The sequence below is a fragment of the Chiloscyllium punctatum genome, chromosome 10 (assembly GCF_047496795.1).
Source record: "Chiloscyllium punctatum isolate Juve2018m chromosome 10, sChiPun1.3, whole genome shotgun sequence".
Taxonomy (NCBI): domain Eukaryota; kingdom Metazoa; phylum Chordata; class Chondrichthyes; order Orectolobiformes; family Hemiscylliidae; genus Chiloscyllium; species Chiloscyllium punctatum.
This window is the reverse complement of record NC_092748.1, coordinates 70,002,471-70,017,438: the sequence shown is the minus strand read 5'-3', so window position 1 is coordinate 70,017,438 and position 14,968 is coordinate 70,002,471. Positions and strand designations below refer to the sequence as shown.

Here is a 14,968-nt window from a genome sequence, read left to right as displayed (position 1 = left end):
AAGAAGGAGCTCCCTGGTGTTTGGACACATGACTTTGTCATCTTCTTCATATGCACTACACTACACTAAAATTAGATTCTGCCTGTTTTAAAATCAACAGTTGAACCAGCACTACCAATTCACCTTTGATCAGTTAATTATAAGACTGAGAAGACAGGTTATGAGACAGTCCCTTAAGTAGCAAACTGTTAAAATAGATACAGGTCACAACATTTGATAAAGCCTTGAAATGCGCATGGAGATCACAATGCCTTATTAATTTGCATGGTTGCTTCCAGAGCAATGAAAATATAAAATGTATTCCACTTGCCCTTTAGCATGATTGGATTGAACAGTCAGGGGTAGGCAGGGTTACTGATTGCCTGCAGCCTTGAACAGCAGCTGAAGAATTGTGAAATGTTAGCATAACTTAAGAGTTCCTGAAGAAGGGCTCATGCCCGAAACGTCAATTCTCCTCCTTGGATGCTGTCTGACCTGCTGCGCTTTTCCAGCAACACATTTTCAGCTCTGATCTCCAGTCCTCACTTTCTCCCTTAACTTAAAAGTTAGCCTGTCTCACTGCAACAGGTGCTGGAAGTGACTGGAGAATTCCTGAACTGCAAGAAGTATGTTCATGGTGCAAAATGGTTTATGGCTGATTCCAAATTTCTCTGAAATAACACGACAAGTTACAGTGTGGGATGAGAGGTCCAATGTCCACTGGGGATTAGGAATTGAACAGAACAGACAAACAGTGCAAAAGCAGTGGGAACAGAGCAGCACAGGGATCAAAGTAATTTCCTTTTCTAAACATTTTCTCAGGACATTTTGATTTTCAGAGGCTATTTTTTAGTTTTCAGGAGCTCCTTTGTAATCTCACTATTTTATTAGGTAATGCAGTCACGTAGTAATAACAAATTCTGTACTTGTGTCAATGTTATGCAGAGGTTCATTCTTTCGATAAATATGGCTGCACTGATATAAAATATGCATATATATTATTTCAATATTACAATTTCTACCATAGAACTTTCTACTTTTTGGTAATTTTGAAATACATTCCCCATACTCAGTTTTCACAATGAAAATTCTAACTACATGGGACAAGGTGACCTGTTGGGAATGAGTCTCACTTCTGCAGCTCCTTTTAACATCCATCATAACTCCTTATGACAAATCTTGTCACATGCTTCGTCAAGCACTACATGGTTCCTTCAGTGTCATCTAGGGAACAGATATTCCTTAAGCACCCAAAGGTCATCTCACAGACATTTTGTGTGGCAGCCTGGCTAGTATACAGATGCTGGCATGGTTGAAATAGGTTATAAATCACAAGTCATGAATTGGACCAAAACCTTTGTGCTCGAAGTGTATTCAGCACCATGTGAAACAATGTTATTATATAATGACATCATTATAGCTGAGAAAAAAACAATTATATGTACTAAGTTCTAGCAATACATACTTTGTTGACTTAACAGATGAAAAGATGTATCACATATTATAATGGGTTGTTCAAAAAGTTAAAATTTTGAAAAAGCTGTTTTGAGAGACACTTCTCAATCTGTGTGAAAAATAAAACCCAGCAGTTGAAGTACTTACTTGCAGAATTTAAACAGGATCTTTTCAAACACCAAGACTGGTCCTGTGCTTCCTAGGATTGTTAGTGGTTGCCCTGCAAACAGCGAATATGCTATGCCTGTCATAGACGCTCCAAACAGAGACTCAATTGCACTCTGCAAAAACAAAATGGTATGGATCAATATTGATATACTGGTAAGTGTAAAGAAGAATAATGTTCTTTTCTAATTTTATTTATTTGTCCTCAATAATTTTAAGACATTTTACTGCAAATAGCAGTTTGCCATTTTATTTTCAGAACGCACAACTTTGCTTTGGATAATTTCAGATGACAGCTGGAGCATTGAAACAGGAATAGGCTATTTAGTCCTGCTCGGGCTTCAAATGAATCATGGGGGAAGTCACCCACCTCAACACCATTTTCCACATGATCTCTATATCCCTCAAAATCATTTGTCTCTATAAATCTCTTGGGGGCTTCTGACTTGAACAAGCTTAATGTGTTACCTTCTATAGTCCTCTCTAGTCAAGTTTTCCAGAGATTCACCACATTCTGAGTAAAGAATTTCCTTCTCCACTCAGTCTTAAATAGTCCACCCTTAGTCTGAGATGGGAGTCCTATGATTCAAAACTCACCAGCCAGAAGAAATCATTTCTTTATATCCATCCTGTTATGCCTTAAAGAATTTAAATTTTAATGAGATCAACTCTCATTCTTTGAACCTTTACAAAACATATGCCCAATTTTCTCAATCTCTCCAAAATTGCACCCTGCCATCCTTAGTGACCCTCTATTGCATGTCTTCCATTATAAGAATATCCTGTATGAGATAAGGAGGTCAAAACTAAACTCAATAACCTAGGTGCACTCTCACCAAGGCTCTATAAAATTGCAGGACACCTTTACTTCTATATTCAAATCACCTTACAATGAAAGTCAACATATCATTTACCGCCCTTATTGATTGTCACACCGATATGCTATGATTTAGTGACTCACAAACAAGAATATCAGGTCCCTTTAAGGATCCATATTTCTCAATATCTCATCATTAAATAATACTCTGAATTTCAACTGTGGATAACTTCACAGTTATTCACGTAATATTTCCTGTACCATGCTCTTGCCCATGCAATTAGCTTGTTCTAGTTTGACTGAAATCACTTTGCACCTTCCTCACAATTTCCAGTCTCACAAAGTTTTGTGTCAACAACAAACTTGGAAATAATGTATTTGATCCCCACATCCAAATCATTTATGTAGATTATGAGGTGCTGTGGACCTAACATGGATTCTGGTAGAACCTCAGTAGCCTGCCATCTTGAGAATTACCTAGTTATTCCTACTCTCTGCTTACTGCCTAATAACCAACTCTTAATCCATAATTGTATATTACTCTCAATCTATGCACTCTAATTTTATTTAACAAACTCCTGTGTGGAACTTTATCAGATGGCTGTTAGAAATCCAAAACTCTATATACACTGGTTCTGTTTACCTGTGCCACAAGTAACATTCTCAAAAAACTCTAATAGGTTTGTTAAACAGGACTTCCCTTGCATAAATCCACATTAACTCTGTCCTATTTTACTTATTCTGGATTAGTGGTGCTGGAAGAGCACAGCAGTTCAGGCAGCACCCAAGGAACAGTAAAATCGACGTTTCGGGCAAAAGTCCTTCTTCAGGAATAAAGGCAGAGAGCCTGAAGGGTGGAGAGGTAAATGAGAGGAGGGTTGGGGTGGGGAGAAAGTAGCATAGAGTACAATAGGTGAGTGGGGGAGGGGATAAAGGTGATAGGTGGGGGGGTGGAGGGTGGAGGGGATAGGTGGAAAAGAAGATAGGCAGGTAGGACAAGTTATGGGGACAGTGCTGAGCTGGAAGGTTGGAACTAGAATGAGGTGGGGGAAGGGGAAATGAGGAAACTGTTGAAGTGCACTTTGATGCCATGGGGTTGAAGTCTTCCAAGGCGGAAGATGAGGCGTTCTTCCTCCAGGCGTCTGGTGGTGAGGGAGTGGCAGTGAAGGAGTCCCAAGACCTCCATGTCCTCGGCAGAGTGGGAGGGGGAGTTGAAATGTTGAGCCACAGGGCAGTGTGGTTGATTGGTGCGGGTGTCCCAGAGATGTTCCCTAAAGCGCTCTGCTAGGAGGCGTCCAGTCTCCCCAGAGTAGAGGAGACCGCATCGGGAGCAACGGATACAATAAATGATATTGGTGGATATGCAGGTAAAACTTTGATGGATGTGGAAGGCTCCTTTGGGGCCTTGGATGGAGATGAGGGAGGAGGTAGGGTGGGAAGAGGTGTAATCCAGGTAGCTGTGGGAGTCGGTGGGTTTGTAAAAAAAAATGTCAGTGTCAAGTTGGTCATCATTAATGGAGATGGAGAGGTCCAGAAAGGGGAGGGAGGTGTCAGAGATGGTCCAGGTAAATTTAAGGTTAGAGTGGAATGTGTTGGTGAAGTTGATGAATTGCTCAACCTCCTCGCGGGAGCATGAGGTGACGCCAATGCAGTCATCAATGTAGCGGAGGAAGAGGTGGGGAGTGGTGCCGTGTAATTATGGAAGATCGACTTTTCTACGTAGCCAACAAAGAGACAGGCATAGCTGGGGCCCATACGTGTGCCCGTGGCTACCCCTTTGGTCTGGAGGAAGTGGGAGGATTCGAAGGAGAAATTGTTTAGGGTGCGCACCAGATCGGCCAAACGAATGAGAGTGTCGGTGGAAGGGTACTGTTGGTGACGTCAGGAGAGGAAAAAAACAGAGGGCTTGGAGGCCCCATGGCGGATGGAAGTGTAGAGGGATTGGCTATCCATGGTGAAGATGAGGCGTTGGGGGCTGGGGAAACGGAAGTCTTGGAGGAGGTGGAGGATGTGGGTGGCGTCTCGAACGTATGTGGGGAGTTCCTGGACTAGGGGAGATAAGACAGTGATCAGGTAGGTAGAGATGAGTTCAGTGGGGCAGGAGCATGCTGAGACAATGGGTTGGCCAGGGTGGTCAGGCTTGTGGATCTTGGGAAGGGCTGAGAATCCAGAATCTGGTTTCCAGCATCTGTCGTCATTGTTTTTACCTATTTTACTTATCATTAGCGTTTAGTTAGTTATGTCACCCATTATAATAGATTCTAACACTTGCTCTACCACTGATGTTATTAGCGAATACGATCTTGCAGTGATGCTGAGGCCAAATGGAACGAGGGAACAGGAGATTTTTAATTCTTAATTGAGGGTAACTGGGTGAGAATTGGACTGGGCATATTTAGGTGGGGAAGTAGAAATCAGCAGTGTTAGAGTCGGTTGAGAGAGTTGTAATAAAATTCTGACTAGAAAAACACATGTCTATATTCTGTCTCACAAACATTTAAAATCTAATGATTAACAACTGACATCAAAGTAACAGGTCTATCATTCTCTATTCTCCTTTGCCTCCTATAAACATTGAAGTTACATTTCCAATGATGTACGAATCTAAACACTTATCACTGTGTGCATATAAATTCAAAATAAATTGCAAAACATTGCTGGTTTTAAAGGTATTCTTCAATGCAAAAGGCTTGGAGGCCTTTGTCATGGCAGATGGATGTGTATATGAACTAGATGTCCATGTTGAAGATGAGGCGTTAGGGGCCAGGGAAAGGAAATTCATGGAGGAGGTGGAGGGCATGGGTGGTGTCCCGAACGTAGATGGGGAATTCCTGGAGATGGGAGGAGAGGACAGTGTCAAGGTATGTAGAGATGAGTTCAGTGGGGCAGGAGCAGGCCGAGATGATAGGTCAATCAGGGCAGTCAGGTTTGTGAATTTTAGGTAGGAGGTAGAACTGGGTTCCCAGACTATGAGGTTACAGGCTGTGGATGGGAGATCCTCTGAGGTGATGAGGTTGTGTATGTCCGAGAGATAATGCAGCATCTGAAGATAGCTCTGCAAGGACACGACAATGTTGAACCCTGTAGTAATATCTTTAGACAGAGATGTTTGTCATGGATGGCCCTCCAGGCATAATCAATGCTTGTCTCAGTGTGCATCCAGGGAACAGCCTCAAGAGCACAGAATCCTGCGTCAGAGTTGTTCGGGACAAATGGTGACATGAATATCTCCAAACCTTCTTTGTAAAGGCACATTCCTGAAGGAGAAATGTGACAGTCTCTTCACCAGCTCAGCCACTTCAAGAGCACCACGTGGTGGTGCACAAGAGATTAAATGTGCATAAAGGATCTGACAGGCAGTACCCTTCTCACCACTGGCTAAGCTACATTTTGATATTTGTTGGAAAGTTCTGGTGATGAGGAATTCTGCCAAATGACAGAATTCTTTGACAGTCTGCTCAGTGAACCACACGACAGAATTCATTCACTCCTTTTCCAGCAGGGTCTTGAGGATGTTACCTGTTGACCACTTCCTGATGGACTTGTGGTCAAAGGTGTTTTTCTTTGCAAATTTCTCTACGAAGACAGATGACATGGAACAGTCCAACTACTTGGAGTATTCTGCAATGCCACAGCCAGACCAATCCTTCACAACACCAGTGATAGGTAGAACATTAGTTCTGTGTCTCATCAATGGTTATCCCAAGGCTATTGATAGTGGGAGAAACAGTGATGCTGAAGCCATAGGGTAATGATTTGATTCCTTCTTTTTCGAGAAGAGGATTGCATGGCATTTTGACAGTGCAACTATTTACTAGCCACTGATCAATCCAAGCCTGGATATCAACTAAATCTTGCTACATATGTGTAATGAATATTGTGCCATCATCAGTGAAGCTCCCCACTTATGACCTCATTATGGAGGAAAGATCATTGATGAAGCATCTGAAGGTAGCTGTGCAAGGAGGCTATCATGTTGAACTCCTACAGTAATATCTTTGGATAGAGATATTTGTTCTCTGAAAATCACAACCATTTTCCATTAAGTTAAAAAGAGAGTTTTCCCCATGAAAACTCAGTATTGATAATGATCCTTTATGTAATACTTGGTCAAATGCTGCATCAATATTAAGGGTAGTTATGCTCACCTCACATCTAGAATAGGGCTCTTTTATGCACGTTTGGACCAAGCCAGTAAAGGAGATTAGGAGCTCAGTGACCCTGGCAAAACCCAAACTGAGCATCAGTGCACAGCTTATTCCTTTGTTGCTTGATTACATTGTCCATGAGCCTTTCCATTATTTTGCTGATGATCAAGGGAAAACTGACAAAGTAATAATTGATTGGGCTGAATTTGTCCTGGCTTTGTGAACCAGATAAACCTGGATAATTTTGCACATTGTCACATAAATGCCAGTGTGCCAACTGCACTGGAACAGCCGAGCTTAAGACACAGCATGTTCTGAAGAACATTGCTTTTTCAGAATCCAATAACTTAACTTTCTTGACATCATATTCAATGAATTGATTTGGCTAAAGGTATGCATCAGTAATGTTGGGGAGTTCAGAAGAGGTTGAGAAGGATCATCCATTTGGCACTTCTCATTGTAGATGGATGCAAAAGATTCAGCCTTATCTTTTGCATTGACTAGATGTACGAGGACTGTACAGCTTAGACCTGATCATTGGTTGTGGTATCATCTAGCCCTAGCTATTGTATTCCACTGTTGCTTTTGGCAAGCAAGTAGTCCTGTTTTGTAGCTTCACCAAGTTAACACTTGTCTTAGAGCAATAAGCATATCCAGAAGATTAATCGAATATTGAAATTACTTCATCTTTATTTATCTTGGGGAAATTGAAAACTGCATACTGTAATGGAATCCATGGCTTAAGCCTCATATGTTTTTGAAGCAGATCTTAAATGAAAAGGGAAACTGAGAAAGAAATCTGACTTTTCCTGTTTCTAAGGAAACCAAAATTTCTGGGCAGATTGAAACTGAGGTTGGAATGCAACATTCCTGATTAAAAGAATAAAGACTCCTACCTCTGTAGATTTTGATCCCAAGTATGATAAAAGCAGATTGAAGATTAAAAAAATTAGATCCAGAAGCTGAGAATAAACAAAGGTTCCTGTTACTTGAAGATAACGTAGTTTATCTACACTATTCAGACCATTGCAAGCAGAGTTGAGGTTTTGTAGACATGTGCCAATTTAGATGAAGACCATGCTTGTGGGAATTGAGCTGATTGTGTGAGACCGTCAGCTGAAGGTTAGGAACATATCCTGGAAGAGGAGCATCTGAAATTTCCGGTAAGGAGGACAGAGTTTTGACGGACTTTGTACAAGATTGATGACATATATTCTGTGTAGATGGCTGAACCAATGTTTCAGACCTATCTTAGTTTAATCTGCCATTTAATGTGTAATTTATGCCAAGTTTATGATTGACCACAATTTGCCACTAGATTCATGTTTAACTTATATAATTCTGGGTTTTAAAGTAAAAGTAGTTAGCTATGACTGTATTTAATGTTTGCTTTGTTTGGCTCCTGAATCGTACAAATCTTTTTGTGTTAAACAATAGAATCTTGTGGTTTCATGCTTTCAGCAATTGACTGAGATTTTGGGTTTCTTTCTCAACCAATATCATAACAATTGAGAGTAATGGTTGATGTTAAATTATGAAATTGATTTAAGTAATTAACCATGCAACTTGATATAGTATTTGTGAATAATTTAAATTTATGCAAAATCTTGTAGAATCTTACACCACCTAATCATTGTTGGAAAAAAACAGAGCGACTGTTTAGATTTTAATGGAACACAAATATTGCTTTCTCTGAATAATAATAATAATAATTATAATAATAATAAAATAAATTCTCAACACTGAATTATATATTCTAGAAGAATAATTATTATTCTTACAATGCAACCTTCTGTAGCTTCTCCAAGCAGACCACCAAATGTGATAACCGGGGACATACATGCACAGTACAGGAACAGAAAGGATGCTACACATTGTAAATTGAAAGCATCTCTAAAATCACTCCAGTAATATGGAATTTTTCTTTTGATGTCTTCACATAATCCACCAAATATCCTGGTTTTGGAAAAATCAAAAGAAAGTTCAGTGCAAAACACATGGCTTGAATTAATCTAACATACCAATTATTCATTTACTAATCTATAAATATAAAGTCTTATGGCCAATTGGTAAACAGAAAGTGTTGAAAATACCCTAAAAAGTCTTACTGCACTCAAAATACTGACTCTGCTTTTCACTCCACAGACACTGCTAGGCCAATCTCAGTTTTTCCAGCACATCTGCTGTTTATTTCAGACCTTCATCTAAAATATTTCACTTTTGCTGAAAATATTCAACAACTCTGTTGAGTTAACATTTCAAGTTAATTATTAGTTCTTCAGAAAAGTCCCTGTCTGAACAGATACCACTAAATCTGCTGTGTATTTCCAGCATTAACTGTATTTATTCCAAAGTCAGAAGTCACAAGACACCACATAATAGCCATTTATGTGAAATCACAAACTTTTGGAGTGCTGCTCCTTTATCAGGTGAAGGCAACCGGTTAGACCATAGTCTGATGTGTGACTTCTGACTTTGTCCACTGCAGTCCAACACCAGCACCTTCACATCATATTTATTCCAAATGTTGCTGGATATAAATATCTTTGCTCGGTGGTTCAATTTTAATCTACAGTTTCTAAATCTCAGCCAGACATTAGCGCCCTACATCAGAGAGACATTACTTAACCAAAATTCCCACTCGTCATTGTTATTAAATGCAAGCAAGAACCCTCTGAAAGAAGTTCCCAACTCGGAATTCAATTCAGAGACTTCAGAAGTTTTTGACTTACTTAACTTAATAGTTACCCATCATAACAGTTAATCAGAATGGCGATAAAACCTATTCTAACTCCTCATTAACAATGTCATTAACACCCAATCACTCACACAGATAACCGCTCCTCCAACCTAATACCAATGTCCCTCAATGACATCAGACACCCCCTTATTAACTCCCCAACTCCCAAATGTTCACCCTCCCTCCACTGGTCAACTGACTGCATTCTCCACTGACTTGCTCAAACTACTCCCTCTCACGCACCTGACATTAGATCCCCACTGACCTGCCATCCTCGTCTCACCTAAGCACCTACCACCATAATCTCTTATGTACCTGCCATCTACCATCTCATTCCCCCATCTCCATCACAATCCTCACCCCTTTAACTGTTACCATCTCCCTACACAGAAGATGCTCTGACCCTTTAATGACATGCCACCCAATCCACTCATCCACTTGCCTGGTCCCAACTGATACCCTAAAATGTACCAACTTATTTGTTACCTTACCTGCTTGCCATCCTAGCCCTTCAGTCACTTAACCAGCTTCCTAACTCGCACCAATCTGGCACTTTATACCCTTACCTGCCTAATATCCAGCCTTCTTACCTAATTGGCACTCCACTTCTCACCCACATATGTGCCACTCTACGCCCATATACACCTCTCATCCTGTACACCCTATCTCATCATTCGCTGATGTTTTAGGCTTACTTTTTCTCAGAGGTTTATCAAAAAGACTTGAAGATCTTTAAACTGTCTGTTTTTCTGGAATACAACAGCTAAGGTGCTAAAATGAGTCATGGCTTCTGGGAAAAATTGACTCAAATGCTGTCTGCATGGTTTTCTAGATTGCATCTGTTGAAAAAGATCCTGCATCAGAAAGTTGTGTCCAAAATATTGTACCAAGGTTTTTTGGCTGATCTGGCTCAGAAAGAGACTCTGGCCCAGCTTGGAAGATTTGGGCCCATATATTTATACTCAAAATCTTGTTACTAACTTTTAGTGTCAGCAGCTTATTGATCCTTTACAACTTCCATCCTATAAACTGGCTCACTGCAGTCTATACCTGAAAGTTGTTTAAATACAACATTGTTACAGTCATGTGTTGGAATTCAGTTAATCTCAGAACTGTCAGAATGAAATTACTATGCCATCACACTGGGTCTTATATCCTGTTACAGAAAGGAAGACTATTGTTTATTTCTGCTGCTTGTCCCTAATTAAACTTTTTCTAAGGAAAATTTTTGTAGAGGTTGTGAAAACCATAAATTGCTAACATAAGTTCAATATTTCTTACAAAATAAAGTAAAGTAATAGCCCGAGAGCTTCAGAACGTAATGGGATTTTATGACATGAAGTTAGGTTGTTTTAAAATGAATGCTTCTTGCACCAACCTTCCTGTCCTCTGTAGCTCAGGTCCACTATGCATTTCAAATGGGTCAGAATCCCCATGAGCTGTGGTTCCATTTGGAATCCCTGGAATTTTTCTTTTCTCCTGCATAAGTTACAAGCAATAAGAGCAGGAAAATATAGAATTTCAAGACTCAAGTGCAGAACTTGTCATCAAAAAAGCTTGCAAAATAATATCAAATGTGCATTTTTTTGCGTAGACAATTTTTATGCAACCATTAATTTAACCCAATGACTAAAACTGGTGCGCACACAGAAATGAAACTATCAATATTTTACATTCATCTGATAGAAGCTGCACTCAAATCTGCCATTCCTAGAATCCTGCATAACATTTAAAGCTCGATCAATGTCACACAACAAAAACACTCAACCTATGACATGGCTGACTGTGGGAATTTGCTGAGTACATACTGGCTTTCATGTTTCCTGCTTTATACAGTAACTATGCTTCAAAATTACTTCATTGTCTGGAAAGCACATTGCGATGTAAGGTAGAAAACTTGCTATGTAAAATATAATTATTTCTTCTTTGTCTCTTCTAAAACTTATTCAGCAACTTATTTACATTTTATTATAAATGACTGTTCTCACTATAAATCATGGAAATTGTAGAATTTCTAAAATAATAAGCAATTACTTGAGGAAAACCTTAAATCAGAACAGCCCATTTCATCATCGATTAGACAGTACATTTAATTAGCTCACTAATTCCCATTAAATGAAACGGGGAAACCTGACGAATATCTGGTGATATACACCAGCTGTATCTTTGAAGTAACAAGTTAAGTTTGGATGTTTTGAATATACAATTCCACCAGTTATATGTTAAAAATAAATTCAGCATTTCATGTTCAAATATCCAGTAGAAACAAGAAGCCAGAAATCCTCTGACATCATGGGAAAAGAGTTTTCAAATTTGCATTCAGAAAATCATTCTGCTACAACATTGCTCAGACTCAAGCTTTCAAGGAATAGTTTTTGGAATACACAAAGCCAAACTTCGAATATTTGTTTCATATGTCATAATTATGTCAGCAAACAATGCACACCTTTATAATGAGAAAATCAGCTCACAATTTAGAGTTTATGAAATGGGCATCTTCAGAATTTGCTAGTCAATGTATGCCTCTCTGCCAACCAGCATACTGCCCTTAAATTCTCTTCCATTATTTATTTATGGAATGTGGATCTTTCTGACATGGCTAGAACTAATTGGCCTCCATCATTGCTATTGAGGTGGTGATGATTTGCCTCCCTGAACTGCTCTAGTCCATTTCGTTTAGGGACACCCTCAATGCTGATAGGGAGGCAGTTCTAGAATTTTGACCAGAGACATTGAAGGAACAATGATATGGCCAGGATGATTAGTGGCTTGAAAGTCAGCTTTCAGGAGACCATGTTCACAAGTACCTGCTGCCTTTGTCCTAGATGGTAATGGTCATGGGTTTGGAAAGTGCTATCTGAGCAGCCTTGGTGATTTTCTGCAGGGCATTTTGTAGATAGTAAACACCGCTATTGAACATGGATAGTAGAGAAATTGAACGTTTGTGTAGGTGATGCTATCAATTTTCACAACATGTTGAAGCGTTACTTGATAACACAGCTAATGACACTTTTCATCACTTGCAGATAATCAAGTGCAGACTGATGGAATAGTAGATGGATGGGTTGTATTTGTTCTGCTTTTTGTATACAGGACATAGCAGGGAAGTTTTGTATGCTATTGTATAGATATCAGTCTCATTGCTGCACTGGAACAGCTTGACTAGGGGCAAGGAAAACACATGTTCTGTACTATTGTTGGAACGTTGTCAGGGCAATTTGGAGGATCCAGTGTCTTCAGCCACTACTTGATACCACAAGAAGTGAATAAAATTGGCTAATTGGTTGTGGCATCAGCTGGGACCAATAATCTGGGAAGTCATGTAATTAAGGAAGTCGATAGGACTTTAAACCAAATAATAGTAGTGGGGGATTAAACTTGGGTAGATTTAACAAATCAAGTTGCAGACTTAAAGCAGGGAAGCGAAAAAGTAAAATGGTAAATAAAGATCAGACCTTGCTCGCAAAGGACAGAGAGAATAAACCTAAGAATACACCAACAATCAAAACTGAATGATACAAAGGTAATAAAAATATTAAAGGCTCTGCATATGAAGGTGCTTTGTATTCATAACATTTATTTATTTGAATGTGCACTCGGTTTTCTGATCTGACAGCCATTACGCAGATTGTTTGCTTGATGACAAGAATTAAATCATGAATACTGAGGGTTATACAACATTTAAGTAGACTCGGAAGCTAGGCAAAGGTGGAGTGATACCACAGTTAACCAGTATGTCAATAATTAGAGATGAGTTTCAATAAAGATATTAGGATTGGCACGGTGTGGAGTTGAGGAATAATAGGGGACAGAAGTCACCAATGAGGATGGACAACAAGCATTCTGACAGTAACAACAATTTATCTAGGAAAAAATTCTGGTTGTTTGTAATACAAGAACCTCATGGGTGATTTTAATCTATATATAAAGAAAAAAACCAGAGCGGTAATGGTAGCCTAAGGAAACAGCTTTGGAGATAATTCCTTAGAATCAACCCGAGAGTACATTATACTAGACTTGGTATTGCGTAATGTGACAAGATTAATAAATGACCTTGGAGTTAAGGTCACAGTAGGCAGCAGGAACCACATTTGATTGAATTTAACAACCAGCTTGAAAGGGAAAAGAGTTAATCTAAGACTAGTATTTTAAAGTTTAATAAGGCCAACTATGTAGGAATGAAAGCTTAGAGAGCTGAAGTGAAGTAAATACAATGCTATGGAATAGATGGAGAAGCAAGGATAAGATATTTTGGAATACTCAGAATATGCATATTCCTACTATCAAGAAAAGTTCCTAAGGGAGGACCCACGACCCGTGATTAATGAAAGCAGTTAAGAAAACCATCAAACTTATTGAAAATCACAAACTGTAATTGTGTGAAATGAGCAGCATCTCAGATGTTTGGACAGAATATAAAGAATGGCAAAAAATAATAAAAACATTCATCAAGAAAAAGAACTTAGATATGAGAGGATGCTAGCTGGACATATAAAAATGGATAGCACAAGTTTATAGAGGGTATTTCAAAAGCAAAAGAGACAGTAGTGAGTGTTGATACTCTAGAGAGTGAGGAAATGGTGGATAAAGGGAATAAATATTTTGCTTCTGCCTTCACCATGGAGGATGCAAAAATATTCCAAAAGTGGCTGGAAATCTGAAGGTGGAAGAAAGAGAGAAACCTTCACAAGGGTCTGTGCTAGGCCTTGGCTTTTTACAATTTTTATCAATTACTTAGATGAGGGGAGCAAATGGGCAGCAGCTATATTTGCAGATTAACCAAAGAAAGATGGAGAGGACATAAGGAAGTTGCATGTAGGTTTTGTGATTCAGCAAAAACATGGCCCATTGAGTATAATTTGGGAAAGTGTGAAGGTCCTTACTTTGACAAAAGGTATAAAAAAGCAGAGTTGTATCTAAAAGGAAAATAAATGCACAATTCCAAGGTGCAAACTATTCTAGTGAATCAGTCAGAATAGTAGCAGCTAATAAATTCAATCCTTTATTACAAGAGAAATTAAACATAAAAGCAAGGCAATTATGCTTCCGTTATGCACGGCATTGGTGAGACCACATCTCAAATACTGGGTGTATTTTTGGTCTCCTGATTTAAGAAAGGATGTAAATGCATTTGAGGTGGTTCAGAAGAAATTTACTAGATTGATACCTGGAGTGAGTGAGCTATTTTATAAGGAAAGGTTTGAAGAGCTGGGCTAGTTTCCACTAAAATTTAAAGTTTGGGAGAAGATTTGTAGCTCGGGTGCTCATTGTTGTGGTTCTGTTCGCCGAGCTGGGAATTTGTCTTGCAAACGTTTCGTCCCCTGTCTAGGTGACATCCTCAGTGCTTGGGAGCCTCCTGTGAAGCGCTTCTGTGCTGTTTCCTCCAGCATTTATAGTGGCCTGTCTCTGCCGCTTCCGGTTGTCAGTTCCAGCTGTCCGCTGTAGTGGCCGGTATATTGGGTCCAGGTCGATGTGTTTGTTGATAGAATCTGTGGATGAGTGCCATGCCTCTAGGAATTCCCTGGCTGTTCTCTGTTCGGCTTGCCCTATAATGGTAGTGTTGTCCAAGTCGAATTCATGTTGCTTGTCGTCTGTGTGTGTGGCTACTAAGGATAGCTGGTCGTGTCGTTTCGTGGCTAGTTGGTGTTCGTGTATACGGATCAT

General features: G+C 39.5%; 1 protein-coding gene across 5 annotated transcripts in view; it reads right to left on the bottom strand.

Moving 5' to 3' along the window:
- Positions 1-14,968, bottom strand: part of LOC140482267 (sodium-driven chloride bicarbonate exchanger-like) — a 281,516-nt gene that overhangs the window by 80,826 nt on the left and 185,722 nt on the right. For all 5 annotated transcript variants that reach the window (XM_072579457.1, XM_072579456.1, XM_072579455.1 and 2 more), the window contains 3 exons: positions 10,683-10,783; positions 8,346-8,520; positions 1,582-1,715 (listed from right to left, as the gene is read on the bottom strand). In XM_072579457.1, coding sequence (XP_072435558.1) covers positions 1,582-1,715; positions 8,346-8,520; positions 10,683-10,783 — 410 coding nt within the window. The remainder of the gene's footprint in view (positions 1-1,581; positions 1,716-8,345; positions 8,521-10,682; positions 10,784-14,968) is intronic.